Source organism: Tetrao urogallus (assembly GCF_951394365.1).
Source record: "Tetrao urogallus genome assembly, chromosome: 2".
NCBI lineage: Eukaryota > Metazoa > Chordata > Aves > Galliformes > Phasianidae > Tetrao > Tetrao urogallus.
The window spans coordinates 29,619,241-29,635,149 of record NC_136814.1 but is presented as its reverse complement, the minus strand read 5'-3'; the positions used below and the strand labels follow the sequence as shown (position 1 = coordinate 29,635,149).

Below are 15,909 nucleotides of genomic sequence, written 5' to 3'. Positions count from 1 at the left end.
GGCATGGCGGCGTGCGGGGCGTCGCGGCCGGCCTGGTGCCTGCGGAGGGTCGGGGCGGGCGGCGGCTGGCTGCTGCTGGAGGCCGGCACGCAGGTCAGCGGGGCGCGGGAGGCGGCCCTTCAGTGGGAAGGTTGGGGGGAGGCCTCCTAGAGCGGGCGTGGTGGAGCCCGGTGGTGGAACGAGGGGAAAAGCCGACGCTGGGCTTTCAGTGCGGGGGGGCGGGGGCAGGGGGGGAAGATCGGGATCTGAAGCTTCAATTCCTGCGTACCTCGCTGTTACGGTCCTTAACGTCAGCTCACGTCTGACAGAAGCTGTTTGTGCGACTGTAGCGTAAGGGAAAAAGGCCTCACTTTCCGGGGTTAGCGCTGTACAGCCTATAAGATTTTTGTGCCTCAGTTACTTAGGTGATACTTTGTATTCGCTTCCATCATATCTCAGGAGCACATAGGGAAAAGCGTTCTCGGGTGGGTTTGGAGCCGGGAGGTGTGCACACATGCTCAGCAACAGGTGCACGTTGCTGAGTATAGAATGTGCCAGACTTGCAGCACAGGCTGTGTGAATCGGATGGAGAATCTTGCTGAGGTGAAGCTCTCTTTGCTGCAGCACTGTGCTGTTGGTGATCTTTCACAGGAGAGAGGGAGAATGGAGCTGTGCTTTAAACGGCAGCCTGCAATTAGATCAGATTTAACAAGCTACTATGAAACTGTACCATGCCCTTGTGCCTGCTTCTTGCAGAAGATGCTAATGGATTCTGATCAGATTATTTAGCTTACTTGCAGACTGGTTATAAGCAGCACATAATTTGGGTATCATGCTTTAAAGGAACGATTGCATGTGCATTTTTTTTTTTAAGTGACAGTTTTCTGCGCTATTTTTGTCCCGTATCTTTCCTGTTTACAGAGAGTTGAACAGATGCTGTTAGCTAAGGAAGAGGGTAAGACATAAATTTGAGACCGACACTATTGCACTGGTTTGAAGAAATACTGGTTAGTTAGGATATGAAGGAGGTAAGGCATGGATGAAGTGAGAGCTACTTTGAGCAGCTTTGCTGCTGAGAGAATTTGCTGTGAGACCAAGGCTGTAACCTGTCTTGCAGCAATCAAATTTTTATCAGTGGGAGAGAGAGAGTCCTTCAAACTTCATTTTTTAGTTACTCATGAATTTAAAGAAAAACAAACAAACATAGCAACATACTATCCTGAACCATTGGGAAATAGCTATAAGATGCTAATCAAGGTAGATTTCTGCTGTGTTTACATTCATCTCATGCGACCTCTATTTATTATCTTGCTGATTCTTGTTTCAACATCTTTATTTTTAGGTAACTGTAGGCCGGGGATTAGATCTCACGTACCAGCTGGTGTCAAAAACCTGTCCCTTGATGATTTCTCGTAAGCACTGTGTTTTCCAGCAAAATGCAGAAGGGCAGTGGACTGTTAAGGATAATAAGGTACAGAGACCGACTAAAGACCTTTTACTCTTAGTTTCACTGTATTCACTATTCACTGTATCGCTATTTGATGCCTGTTTGGCATCAAATAACGTATGATCTTTGATTATAACACGGTGTGAATGTGATGGAAGGTCTGTGGAAGTGCGTTGTGTCTGTTGTGCACTTGTAGCAGGAAGCTTTGGTCTGCTGCAGTTGGGATACAGGCCTTATTGCTTTCTATATGTACACTTATCCCTTGGTCTAGCATTTTCAGGCAATTACAGTCCTACACAGAGCACTCTGCAGTTTGTGAAATTGCTTTGTGTTCCTCTAATTTAAAATAAATAATTTAGCAGCATTCAAAAAGATAAACGTGATTGTACTGCTATGAAAAGGATACACTGATGCTGCAGTGACAAAATTGCTTTGATTATAACCAACTGCAATGAGAATCTGTTGTTAGAAAAAAAAAAAAAAGCATGCTTTGCATTGACTTCAAATGTATTCTAGTGAAAGTCCTCCTCAGCTGATTAGAATGCAGAAAAACTGTTGAGACCAGAGTCTTCAGCTAGATCTGTCTTTTCCAGTGGCGATTCCTTTTTTTAATCATGAACTCTGCACTTTCACAGTTGTGCTGAAAGCTGTGGAATCAGTAACTTGCCTTAAAATAGCACTAGCACAGCAAAAAACATTCAGTTCATCATACAGTCTTGAAGGATGTTTAGGTCAACAACAGATTAGCCAAAAAGGAAGGGATTGGCTGCTGTTAAAATTACTCTTAAACAAGGCTGTAGTGGAGTGATTGTACAATTTTGAAATTTTACTGTGTGTGACTGGAAATATCTATGGTAGAGTAGCTACTAATGCCTCAATGTAATCACTGCTACCATTTTTGTGAAGTTGTTTTGTTGAATATCTTTGAGGTATGTCAGTTGCTTGTGATTCTGCAACTCATCCTGGGCACAGCTCTGTTTCTAAAAACAATTTCTTGAGCTAGTGCTTAATTAAAAATACAAACAAACAAACAAAAAAACCCACATCGTTTTCTGATTAGAGCATCATTCTTGAAGAATCTTTCCCTTGTTTATATTTCCTTTGTATTTATGAGAACTGTCTCATTTCTTTTCTTTCATTAGGCAGTGTAAGCTATGGTCATTTTTCTTTTCTAGTTTCTTCTTGGATTTCAGGTGACTTTGTCAAGAATAATTACTGCAGTGTTCTTTGCTCTTGTCAATGATGTATTGCAGAATTTTTCAGCTGGGTAGTTCTTATTTCCCCTGAAGCTTTTGGGTAGTTTCTTTCCCTTAGACTTAATTCTTTTCCATCTGCAGAAGTGCATATATTAATTTTGTTCTTGTACACAAAATCTGCAATGTGGTGGTAATAATACAGGGTAAATAATATAATGCATTGACTGTAATAAATGGGGCATTGGGCCATTAAGTTGGATATTGCAAGGTTTATTTAAAGAGGTGGCTTGTTCTGACTGCAATACTGCAGAGACTGGATACGTTTACAGTTGCCAGAAATAACTTGCAGATGACTTTGTGCCCGTATATTGAATCTTGCTGATTCTTTGTTTATATTCAGAGTCTAAATGGAGTTTGGCTTAATAAACAACGTCTAGATCCTTCAAAAACCTATCCTTTAGCAGAAGGAGACCGTATCCAGTTGGGAGTGCCTTTGGAAAACAGAGAGACTGCTGAATATGAGTATGAAGTAATTAAAGAGGAGTGGGAGAAAATCAGACCCTTTTTAGCCCAAAGGAGTGACCTGGGTAAAACCAAGAGCTCAAGGTCTAAACGTAAATTTACTTTGGAAGAATCGGAGACGTCTGGCTCAGAAGGCCCTTCAAATTCCAGATCCAAAAGGGACAGAGTGTCATGTGATGGTGAACCTTTGAGTAATCTGTTGGCAAGAGTAGGAGAAACAAAGCAGTTGACAGACAAGATGGAGGTCAAGCTGCCCTCTGCTGGGTCAAGTGAGGATGATGGGGGTCCAGTGCGTGGTAGCCCTGATTGCTCTGAGAAAGCTGTGGCGGTTGCTCACGAGGACCAGAAACACTCTGTTCTTTCTCAGTCATGGACTGGCCTGGAAAAGCTGAGGAAAACTCTCATAGACATAAAGAAGTTAAAAGTCAAAGTGCAGGAGAAACAGACAGCAGTTCTGAATGCGAAGCAGAAGCGCAGGAAGGCTGCTCAGAAGACAATCCTAACGATGGAAAAAGAGCTGCAAGAATTGCAGGACAAGCTGTGCACAGAACAAGTACAGCATCAGCAGCAGGTGGAAGAGCTGGAAAGGACATTCTCTAAAGAGAAGCAGAAGCTAGAGGTATAATGGTGGTAATCATTTTGGTCTGTGTGTTTTGAGATTTTTTTTCTTTCAATTTTGAAATTAAAACTCTGTGGTTACAAAGAGAACAAGTTAAAAAGTGTTCACCTTAAGTGGGAATTTTTTCTAGTATACAGCTTTTTCTGAATTAATGCTAAATTCATGTGGGGAATCCATTTCCTTTTCAAGCAAGTGCATCATTGTTTGCCTTTTTCTCTTAATTCAGAGCTTGAGGAAGGGAGGGTTTTGTGCTGGTGTTTTTGTTTTTTGTTTGTTTTAACGTAAGAAAAATAGTCTGTTCTTGCTACCTGCAAATGCCTTCAAGCAGTATGTGTATGTTGATAACTTTTTTTTAGATAGGAAGCTACAAGTCTTTCTGTTTGGCTTTATTTGAAATCTGGTTTAAAGGAAGTAAGAATTCTTCTGGGAGTTACCTACAGACTTATCAGTTACTTCCTTTAAAGTCTGCTGCTAAAAGCAGGATACTGTATCAGAAGTGCAGGAGGTTTGGAGTTGTGTGCTTAGGACAAAATGAAGTTCAGCTGAAGCTGTAACTCTGTCTGACCTATTTAAATGTGTTCTGAGATAGAGCTGCAGCTTTTTCTCATGTGTAAGCTATTGCCAGCTTCCTGGCTTCTGTCAACATTGCAGTGTCTTCAGAGCTACAGTAACATGGAATTGTTCCAAGTATGGAACTGTAAATGATACATTCATTTTAGCTCTTCACAGTAAAGGAGAGCTGTAATTTCAGTAGTGCACATGAATTGCTAGAGTGGGACTTTTCAGGTTTTGGTTTTGCTGAAAATCAGTATTGTTGCTTAAAGTATATCCTCTAAATGTGCAAAACAGTTCTTTTCATTCCTGTGTTATCTTCAAGTATTTTTTTTTTCTTCTTCCAATAACAAAAATATCTAGTTTTGGTGTTTGATTTTTTTTCAGGGAGAGAAATGGCAAGATGGGGAAGAGAATCTGAAGGAGCAGCTGGCCCAGGTTCTGCAAGAGGCAAGTAATTAAGTCTACTTGGTCTAACTGTTGAACTCATATACTTAAGTCTTACTGCTTCCACTCTTGGTGGAAGACTAGGACTGTGCCTGAAGTGCATTTGGAGTGGTCTTCATCTTCTACAGACCAAATTATGGTCAGAAAGTGACAGGCCTCCTTTTCTGGGAGTTGCTGTTTGCCAGCAGATAACACGAGAATCTGTACTTTTAGAAAGTATTACGTAGCTGTAGTGATTCTACTTGAATCTGGTCAGCATGCTGGTGGACATTTTTATGAGGTCTGTCCTCTGGTTATCTGTTTTGGGAAAGTTGCCTTGGAAGATTTAAACCACAGGAAAAAGAATTAGTTTTGGTTAGGAGTGTTTTTGAAAGAGATTGTCACATGCTTAGTTTTCCTAGGCTTTCTGTCTGAAAGGCCTTTTCTTTTGGAAGGCTAATCCAAAAAGAGATTGAGCCAGCCCTGCTGCATGTGTTGACAGGCTTTCATGACACTTGTGTGTCAGATGCTCCGTGACACTCAGATGTGATGGATGCACTCAAGACTGCAAACAGAAAACCAAGCTGAAATGTAAAGTAAATTGCAGATGTTGCCAAACCATTGGAGTCGTTAGGCTATATTTTAACGTGCCTTTCAAAATGGTGTGGCCTGTTAAGACAGGCTTTGAAAGTGGAATGAAATCATGCAGTCAGTTATTCAGCGATACTGGAAGGTGACTGGAGTAGTATGTTGAGTTTTCTTTATGAACTTCTGTGCTATTGCACACCATATCAGAGGCTCAATCTTTGTTTTGAAATGTTTACAATCAAAGTAGATGAGCAAAGATGTAAGAACACATGATGCATCCAGTATGCTGCAATAGCAGCTGGAGTCATTAATTTTATGATCATGGAGTGGTGCCTGGAATGTGCTGTGTCTGGTAGAACATTCATAAGCTGTATTAATAGCCCAAAGCCTTCTGAGTGTTGGCTGCTTGTGCAGGTGTTTCTCTTGGTTATGAAGCAGTTGTTTGCTGCTACTTTGCAGATTTTCCCCAGTGCCATAACTGGGAAAAATCAGGAGAAATCCAGCTAATTATTGAAAACTTTGAGGTCGTACTTTTGGGCATTTTCCTCTCTGCAGCTTTCCACCAAGTCATATGGAGCTTATGAATAAGTTTTAGATATGTTTAGAAATAATTATGTGAACAACCTTTCTTCTTGTCTGATCCATGTCCTGTGACAGTCCTGCCTATCATTTCTGGTAGAGTCCAATATTGTGTAAGCTCCAACTCCAATTAGAGTCAGAGTACACAGGATACAGCTGCTTTGGTTATCCATAGGGAACTTCAGTAGTTTGAGTAAGCTCTGCTCAGAAAAGTTGCTTTTGTACTGTCTGATGTGCAGGTTCATTCTGCAGTGCATAGAATTGTAGAATGGCCTGGTTTGAAAAGGACCACAATGATCATGTGGTTTCAACCCCCCTGCTGTGTGCAGGGTCACCAAACACCAGACCAGGCTGCCCAGAGCCACATCCAGCCTGGCCTTGAGTGCCTCCAGGGATGGGGCATCCACAGCCTCCTTGGGCAACGAGTCATTTATTATCACATTTTAATTTTTACTACTGTGTCCTACAGTGAGTTTTGCTGTGGACTTTATGACTTTTTTTCTCCTCATTCATAATTGTATGGCATGTATTTCTTGTTTAATGCTGCTTGTTTTTGTCTTGTAAAACCACAGGATTTTACATGCCATTTGTGTCAGTGCAAGAAGGGAGATGTCTAATGATAGATGAGAATGAGTAACTTGGGAGAGGAAATTAAAAGTATCGTGCTGCTGGGAAGATCATAAATAACTGACACTACATTGCAATTGTAAGTTCAGGGTGAACTGCCTTAACACCCTGGCTCATACAGACAGGTGTTGCTCTTTTAGGAGAAGACAGGAGAAAGGAGTATGCTGAACCTCATGGTTAGAGCCATGTATATTTAATAGGGTAGCTTATAATAACACTCTTATTTTTGGGATGGTGTCATTACAGCATCATGCTCTGATGGAAGAACTGAGCCGTAGTAAAAAAGATTTTGAGGAGATAATTCGAGCCAAGAATAAAGAACTGGAGGAAACCAAGGTAAGGAATGAAACCAAGTTCTCCATGACTGAAATATGATATGCTGTGGCAGAATAAATGGTTTAACATTTGCTTTGACTGTGTGTTGCCTTCTGTGGTGAAAAGCTCTTGTATTTTGGTCTGGCAGCTGATTCAGATTTCCAGAATTTGCATGGAAATATGAAAGAGTGGGGGGTGAGGGTAGGGTACATCAGTAGATGTACTCTTTGCTCTGTTTGTGAAGTAGTATTAGAGAGTTATTACCAGATCTTTCTCCATGAAACAGAAAGCACAGGACATCTGAACAACATCTTGTGCACCATTCTTTAAAAATAAAAAACTGCATGGGAAAAATGGGTGTTTCATTTTGAGTTTGCGTGGACTCGAGAGGAACTGCAGTGTGTTCCTGCAGTCAAACAAGGGAGTACAGAATTGAAACAACATGAAATTTTAATAGTGAATGTTTCTTCCAGCCTCTGTCAACTTGATGAATGGAAGATAATTAAAGGGATCTTGTGTTATGTTCTACACTTGGAAATTATGATGTTTCATAGCTTTGGCTATTTGCTTTGTTTTCTTCTGTCATCTTTGCAACTGTTGCTTTAAGGATAGTTCTTAGAAGATGTATCAGATGCCTAGAAGCCTAATTTAACAGCAAAATATGTTGGTCAGTTAAACACAAGTAAATGTTTTAAATTATTATATTTACTTTTCTAATATTTGTGCTATTTTGTTTTGCTCTTTACATTAGACATCAAACCATTATGTTAACTTAATCCAAACTCAGGCCAAAAAGAGCTTATAAGAGATTTTGAGAAGACTGATCTGGTTTGTAGTTTCTTTAGGCTGAAGGGGACTTTAGTAATGGTTATTCTTTCTTGCAAGCTATACTCTATAATGGACAGGAATGTTCTCAGTACTGCTGCAACTACAGAAAGGAGGGAGGTTACAAATCTGGATACATAACAAACACAGACTTAACATGGAAAAACTTAAAGCTACATGATTTTCTACTTGTATTACCTTCCTCCACACATGCAATTCCACCATTATTGCATTAAGCTTTGTTGTTCAGAACTGAACTGTTTGTTTTTCTGATAGGTGGAAAAGGAGAAGGTGAGAGCCCAAAAAGAAGAAGTGTTGAATCAGATGAATGACGTGTTAGAGAATGAGCTGCAGTGCACGATCTGTTCTGAGCACTTCATTGAGGTATGTTTAAGCCAGTATGGCTTTGCCAGTAAAGAAGAGACTTGAAAAGCTTTCTCTAGTTCTGCTAAAGCAATAGTCAAGCTTTCTTTTCAGTAACTTAGCAGACCCAACAGAAGACTTGTGGTAAGGGTTGATCCAGAAACCCATTCTGTCTGCTCTAAAAATTCTTCTGGGCAACAAATTTGGCTTTAATGTCTCTCCTTGCAGAGGTATGAATGCTTAATCCCAAGATGCATTCAGGCTTGCAGGAGCTATTAGTGTTCAAACTGGTGCTCTTGAGGTGCTGCTGGCAGCCTGCTCAGTCATTCTATGGTAGACCTTGCTTCAAGTTGACTTGGGCAGCTTCAGTGTTAGATGTAAGAATAGGCTATAGGGGAAGTGCAGTGTTCATCGAGTTCTAAACTATTTATGTAGTTCGTGTAAAGTTGAGAAACTGATTTGAGAAGGAATAGGCAGATGATGCCTGAAATGTAGACTGTTCTGTCCATGTTTTACTGGAATTTCAGTTCCATTCAATTCGTTTCTACTGTAGGAAACCTGTTAGCTTTCTTAAAATGACCTAGGAGTCGGTTAGAAATTGAGTTTCTTATTTCAGATGCAGAATATTATCTTAAATTACCTGAGTTATTCTATAATCTGATCTTTTCAAACTGGGGGATGTTATAATGCAATTCATTTGTTCTGTCAGTTTTTCTGACTTAGCTGTAGGGTTGCTGTGATTATGGTGAATCCACTAATGTGTAAACTTGCCTGTACTCTGGCATGTGAGAGTTGTTCTAAGTGCAGCCCCTCCAGAGGCTAAAAAAAAAAAAAGGCCTTTGTGCTTCTTCCCCAGCCTTTTCTCATAGGAAGTATTCAGTCAACGTGTTCTGACTTTGAGGTTTTTTTCTTTACAATGCTTGTGTGAGCACACTCTCATAAGTATCTCTCCCTCAAATTGCACAGGCAGTCACTCTGAACTGTGCGCACAGCTTCTGCTCCTACTGTATAGACGAGTGGACAAAGCGCAAAGTGGAATGCCCCATCTGCAGGCAGGAGATTAAGTCGAAGACACGCTCTCTGGTGCTGGATAACTGCATTGACAGGATGGTAGAAAATCTGGATGTGGAAATGAAAGAGCATCGCCTGACCCTGATCAGAGAGCGGAAAGGTGAGAGGTGGGTGGATGTGGCATGATGAGTACAATCTCTCATTTCATCTATTTCGTCCAACTTTGGCACCTATATACTAAGGAGATGCTCAGGAAATGCAGCAGATATACTGGACAATATTCATTATTGGTAGAATCAGCAAATTGAGACGGGAAAATGATTTTAAGATATGCTGTATTACCAGCTTTACTGCATAGTAAAATAAAAAAAAACATTGGAGAAAGACTTCAGTATGAATTTCACAGTCCATCTGGAAGACTTAAACATACTAATGGTCCTACCAAAAGATTTTAAAGAGATCACTAAAGAAGAGCAAAACTTGAGACTTAAAAAATTGACCTTTTTGATTGAACTGTCAACCACATCATTGCAAAAACACAGCAGAGCAATGCCTAATGATAAACACTGAATTATTTTTGACATGCTAGATTTGTGTAGAAATCTCTGAAGGGAATTTGGGGAGTATGTCATGTAAGTGAATGCATGGCTGAAATGACAGTTACTCTTCCATACTAATTGTTAAGGAATTTATCTATGTGATTTTAACACAAAAAAATTGTTGTAGCTAAAAGACTGTGTGTGACCATCTGGGCTGTGAGTAAAATTCCAATATGGAGGTATTCCTCTTCTGCTTACATCTTCCAGTGTTGTTTCTAGAGCAATTGACTCTGGTATCTAGGTGCTGAAATGTACAACTTCTTGCTACCTCTTAACAAGTTTCTATTGTGTTCCCTTAAATAATTTTCCTGCTACCCCTCATAGATGTGAGTGCATGATCCTTCGTTTTGCAGTGTGTCAAGCCTTTTTGAAATCCTTCCTAACGAAGGTGCTTTTGAAGTATTTCAGATTCTGCATGATGACATAGAATGACATGGCTAAATGGTGTTATTTCTTATCTGAAATCATCGCCCATTTAACCAAGCCAGTCTGATTCCCTCGGGAAATGCTTTGCTGCCTGGAAGTTGTCCATCATGGCTTCTTGATTTGCCTTCACCTTTGCAGAACTAATACTGCTCTTGCATAATATGCACTGCTTCAGAATATGCTGTAGCACTATTGAAGTGTCTCATCAGGTATCTGATGGAGATTAAATGAAGTGCTGCCTTTATTGGAGCAGCACTCTGATGAAACTTTGGGTTTCACGTGTTGGAAAATATGGTCTACATGCTTGTTCAGACAAAAAGGAAATAGGCTAATAGTGTTTATCACGTGAATGTAGGCTGTAATTAGATAAAATGGTTAGTAGTAGGAAATCATATAGCTTCACCATGGTGCGCTTCAGGAGGGAGAAAGAATTGTTTCTATGTGATCTGCTCATTCAGTGATGGAAACTTGTGATTCGGAGGGAGACAGCCATGTGTCTAACTCAGTGTGAACTCCTAAGAAGAAATCAGTTGAAATTGAAATAATGAAGGAAGTAGCACTTGAAAAGCCCAGTCAGATGATAAACTTTAGTACAATGGACACCAGTATAACAGTGTGTGTCTTAAATGTGTGGAGGTTTTGATGGGGCCTTGAGTCCTGAACAGCCATTACTTTTGTTGCTTACTCCTTTTTTACCTGGCAGGGTGTTGTAATAACTAACCACTGCCTTTTGTCAGCTATGTGCTACTGAAGGGATCCAGAATGTCTCTTCCTCATCTGTGCTATCTTAATGTGAAGAGACTTACAGGAAAATTAAAACAACAAACAACGTTCTTTTAATGCTGAAAATTGAAGCAAAAAAATTCCTGTGCCCTGTAGCTTGAAGGACTTCATACTGACTGTTAGTGGGAGGCTAGAAGAATCAAAGAAAAATAGTTTGGGGGGGGAGCATTTGAGGGTACAGGGACTAATGCTGATTTTTATATCTGTTTTGAATGCAGAGAAACGAAATGTGTTGGTGAACCCAGCCACAGACAATGACAGCAGCATCATTCCTTCCATCTATTCCATCTTGTCAATCAGCAGTTGTGACAGTGAGGACTCTGAGGAGGATTCTTATTATAATGGAAGCTACTGTGTTATCTAAACAGTGTAACTGCAGGCTGGCTTGCCTGCGTGCTGACCGGAAACAGTCTAATGGAGTTTGGTTTACTACTGCTGGTTGAGTGGACTGGGCATCTGGAAGGAGAGATTCAGTGAAGAAGCTGGAACTGGAGCTGAGCATTAGCAACATTTGGAAGAACGACCTTATTTTTTAAGAGAATGTACAGAAGCTTGATCTCTCAAACAAGACTGGGACCGTGGGAGAACAAACTGCTATTATGCTAGATGGTTGACATATAAAACCTAGGTTTCCAGGATCACTTCCGACATACTCAGCGTGGTGTAAATATCTGAATGTGTCACTGCTGTTTTCTGAGTGAATGACACGTTTAAATGCGCATACCAATTTCCCCTACTTCATCCAGCAGGGAGCATAACTAAAGATATTTGAGAACTCGGTCATTTGCACCAGCTAACAGGAGATATATGTTAGAAAAGCATCCCAACATCGGGTTTTCCTCTTGATTTCATGTCAGCTGGAGTAATCCCAGGGCTTTCTGGCCATTAAGTTAAAGGGTGGGTTGTGGACCATGTCAGCCTTAAGTGCTTAAATATAAAATAAGGTGAGCTGCTGGCTTGTTTGTTCAGTTGATGTTATTCATTTTCTGTTGAATGGGGATAGAGAAGATTAAATCTTCCTGAATTCCTTAGTTTGTGCTCTTTTCATACAGCATCTTTGGTTTGTTCCCTGCATAAAGAGTTTTAGAACTGTGAAACAGCACATCCAGAAGTTATTAACAGTGACTTCAGAGATACTTTCAGTTCTTGTCAGCAGCAGAGAGGAATCTTGGCCTCTTTGTTAAGCTACTACCTGAATGAATGAAATGTGCTGTTGACAGGGTAGTTAAGCAGCATCTGTAGGCAACCACAAGTAACTACTTAGTTCTGTTGTTTACAAAACATTGCTATTGAGCTGTGGCTTTGCTACCCTCAGAGTTCATCTCCAAGACAAAGCAAGTCTTGCCTCGTCCAATCACATCTATGAAATAGTATGAAATTGTCTATGAAATCCCATTTTCAGCGGCATATGTTTTTGACCTAGCTTTTAGATGGGGCTGTTACGTCACTGTTAGAGGAGGATGAGGGAAGCCCTCATTTGTAATATTTATTTGGCTGTTTGTACGTACTTTTCTTGTTTCTGTGTTTATTTTGCTGAAGAAGGAAAATATAAATCCATTTGTGCATTAGTCTTCGTTGATGCAAGCAATGAGATAAATGTCTTTCTCTTAGTTATCGTTGAATTTATTGAGAAAACCCAGATTGTTTCTTTTTAATGACTTTGCTTCACATTTTCATTGCTGTAAGTAGTTTGACTGTTTTAAAATTATTTGAAACACTGTATGCAGGAATTGATAAAAGATGTCCTAACTCTTCAAGCCTGTGTTAGCAGTGCCTATCTTACCAGTAATTTAGAATATACAATTGTATCTCTTATTTTCTCCTACTAAAAAAAGATGCCATTAAAAAGGTGCTTAAATGGTAATGCTTTCCTAAGAAAATAGTGCATTCTGGCAGATCTGAGTGGTAAGACTTAAACAAGGGAAAGTTATCTGATGTGTGGGCCAGGCAACTTTCTTAAAGTCTTCATGTGAGGTTTCTCTGGGTAAGGATTACATCTTGAATTTTCCCTTTGTCCTTTTAGTGTTCTAAAAGACTGGCTCTTGAAAATTTCCTTTGTACACTCGTGCTCTCTAGAATGTCTAGAAGAGGGCTGCAGAAAACCATAATGAAATACCCTGATGCTGGAACAGGAGTTCCTGTTGAAGAGTAGGAGAATGTTCTGGTTGCCTAGGACTGTGAATTCTTGTACTGTGTAGCTCTTCCATGTTGCTTTGCTTTTTTATTTTATTTTTATTTTCCCTGTTTCATTTTGCTAAACACATTTATCTTCTTATGTTGGTGTTTATGCACATTCTAGAAAAGGATGATTCTTCTGGTAACAGAGTTCTTTGGTATGCTTTGAGAGTGTGCTATTTTCACTAGAATATAGAGATATTCTTCATATTCTAGTGAGAGGGGACACACTGAATAAAAGTGGAATATTTACCCTTTTAAACTGTTATCAATAGTTGCAACAAGATACACATGGAGTAATAAACTTTTTCTGTTTATCAATAGGTACCTAAATTGTAAAGGTTCAAGGAGAGAGAGGCTAAGCAATAATGCTGTTCACTGGCAAAAGCATATCATTGACAAAAACAGACCCTTCCTCCCAGTTCTGTAAGTTCTTTGGGAAAACTCTTGTCTGATCCAGAGCTGTTGACTGTATGTATGGAAGTGAGTTCCAACTGCTGAGTTGTGAAGAAGGTACTCCACCGTCCTATTTGTCAGGAAGAAAACATATCAAAACTGTGTGTGTTTGTTTGTTTGTTTTTTATAGAGGACAAGTTAAACTGTAGGTATCTTAAATTTGTGTGTGCTTTCTGATACTGCTTATAAAGAAGCTGTGGAAAGGTAAACTAAGTGAGACTATTTCAAGTTTTGTTCACAGCTTAGTGCCTTTCATAAACGAGTTTTCAGTGATAGAAAGATCTGAAGTGCACACGTTTCTCTTTTTGGCCATCTAGTTGGCTGTGATCAAGCTTAAAATTTTAAACTTTTGCACAGAAGATACCTGTCAGATAGCAGTTATAGAGAATGGAATAAGGGAGGTATTACCCAGACAATATGCTGCTGCAAAGATATGTATCCAAGCATTTAAGTTAGGAAAAGTCATATGCACCAGTAGGTGTTTCCTAATCTATTTAGCACTAACAAGACCCCAGCATAGTAGTGCTGTGCTTGATCTTAGGGACTACACTACTAGATGGGCAGGTCAAGCACACTTCTGTTACATCTTTTTCCATCTGTTCCCCTTCCACCTCCAACAAAATCGGTAATCATTTAAATACTACTACTATTTTGCTTTCAGAAAAGTCCGGTTAGACAGTTTCTGAAGGTAGTGTCTTTACTCCCACTGGAAACTTCTGGGATTCACAAACTGAAAAAATGCTGCATTTGTATATAGCTCACCTATGTTCTGGAATATTAGGTGACTACCCAAAGTCCCTTTTTCTGTGATTATTTGGAGCAAGCCATTCTCCCCTGTCCCAGTACCTAAGTTCGCTGCCTAGACTGAAGTCACTTGGTTGGCTTCCTCCTGCATGAGTGGTTCTGTGGTGGTGTGGGACCTTGCCTGCTATTTGCTGCATGGCCATCCAGACAAGGGTGAGGGATTACACAGGAGGAATATCAGTATTTTATTTTATTTTATTTTATTTTATTTTATTTTTTTTTATTTATTTTTTTAGTGGTGCTGTCGCTGCAAAATTGATCCTGCTTCTTTGGGTATTGTGAAGATGGCTCTTGCTTATAGGATGAGTTCTTCAATCTTTATTAAATGTTGAAATAATTGGTTGGAAATTACTACTGAAGGGTATAATTGTACTCCTCTGTACGTTCATGGGATTTGGCATGAATTTCTAGTAGACGGTGCAAGCCTAGTGCAATTTCTTTCCTTACAAAATCAAACCTTTATCTTTTACATAGATTTGGAGAAGAATAAAATGAATTGCTATAAATTGCCTTATTAGGGAGATACCAATGTTTTGTTCATTCCAACAGTTTAAGAACACTGGACCTGGAGAACAGGTAATAACCAATTTAATAGTCCTGCATTTCACATACCCTCACCCCAGCTTAAGTGTTGTTTCTGTGTATTTGTTTTGTTTTTCCTAAAGATTGGCTCAAGCTAGTCAGTGTTTTCCTTTCTGCTCCCTCCTCCGTTCGTAACTTCATGCACTTAGGCACACATCAGCTGGTTAAACCACACTTCCCCTCATAGCGAGCAGTACGCCTGTCCACTGCTGCTGATACTAGAGTGAGGTGCCCATAGGTTTCAAGCTTTGTGAGAAGCAAAGACAACAGCGCCTCAGGTCCTCATGACAAGGCTGCCACAGGCGCGCACTAGCTTTATGTGCTGCGAGAAGCTGCAGCACTGCTGTCCTCACAAAACCAGTTCTGGCAATGAACTGCGGCTGTTTTACGGGGAGATGCCCGGCGGGGCTCCGAGAAGTCCGTGCCTCAGCCCTGGCCGAGGCTGCGGTACCGCTGGGCGGAGCTCTGCCATAAGCACGGAGGGCTCTTTCCCTCGTTAAGTGCCACCAGGCTGAATAACTTTAACGTGCTGCCAACGCTCCGTATACATCCTTACGTATAACATATGTATTTTATATACACAGAAAACACTGTAACTGCGCCCTTCCCCTCAGGGAAAGCAGCGAGGCGGTCACGCCCAGCCCGCGCAGTCGTTGCTTAGCGACGCGGCGGGGGCCTCGCTGAGGCGGGAAGGGAGAGCCGCTCCACTTTCGACCCCGCAGCTGCCCGCAGCGCGCCTGCGGGAGCGCCGCCCTTCGGTGCCGGCACGGCCGGGAGCTGCGTCATTGGCGCGCGCCGCCGGGAGGGAAAGGACCGGCGGGAGGGGCCGGGCCGGGGGCAGCGGGGAAACGAAACCGGCGGGGGCGGCGCCGACGAGGGCGCTGCGGAGCCGCCGCCGGGCCTCTGGGTGCGTGCGGGGAAAGGGGCGCGGGGCGGCAGGGTCGGGTACGGGGAGAGCCGGGAGGGGAGGGAAAGGAAAGGAAACCCTCTGGGCTGTGCCGTAGTGCAGCGGGTGCTGTTGGTGGGGGTGAGGAA

The 15,909-nt window shown here is 41.2% G+C and overlaps 1 protein-coding gene across 1 annotated transcript; it reads left to right on the top strand.

The window, feature by feature from the left end:
• Window positions 1–3: 3 nt before the first annotated feature.
• On the top strand, window positions 4–11,221 carry RNF8 (ring finger protein 8; the record flags this gene model as incomplete). Its single annotated transcript, XM_079550613.1, has 8 exons — window positions 4–93; window positions 1,322–1,450; window positions 3,023–3,763; window positions 4,703–4,765; window positions 6,782–6,871; window positions 7,952–8,059; window positions 9,005–9,209; window positions 11,076–11,221. 8 exons carry the CDS (start codon window positions 4–6, stop codon window positions 11,219–11,221), a joined length of 1,572 nt encoding a protein of 523 aa, XP_079406739.1.
• Window positions 11,222–15,909: the final 4,688 nt, after the last annotated feature.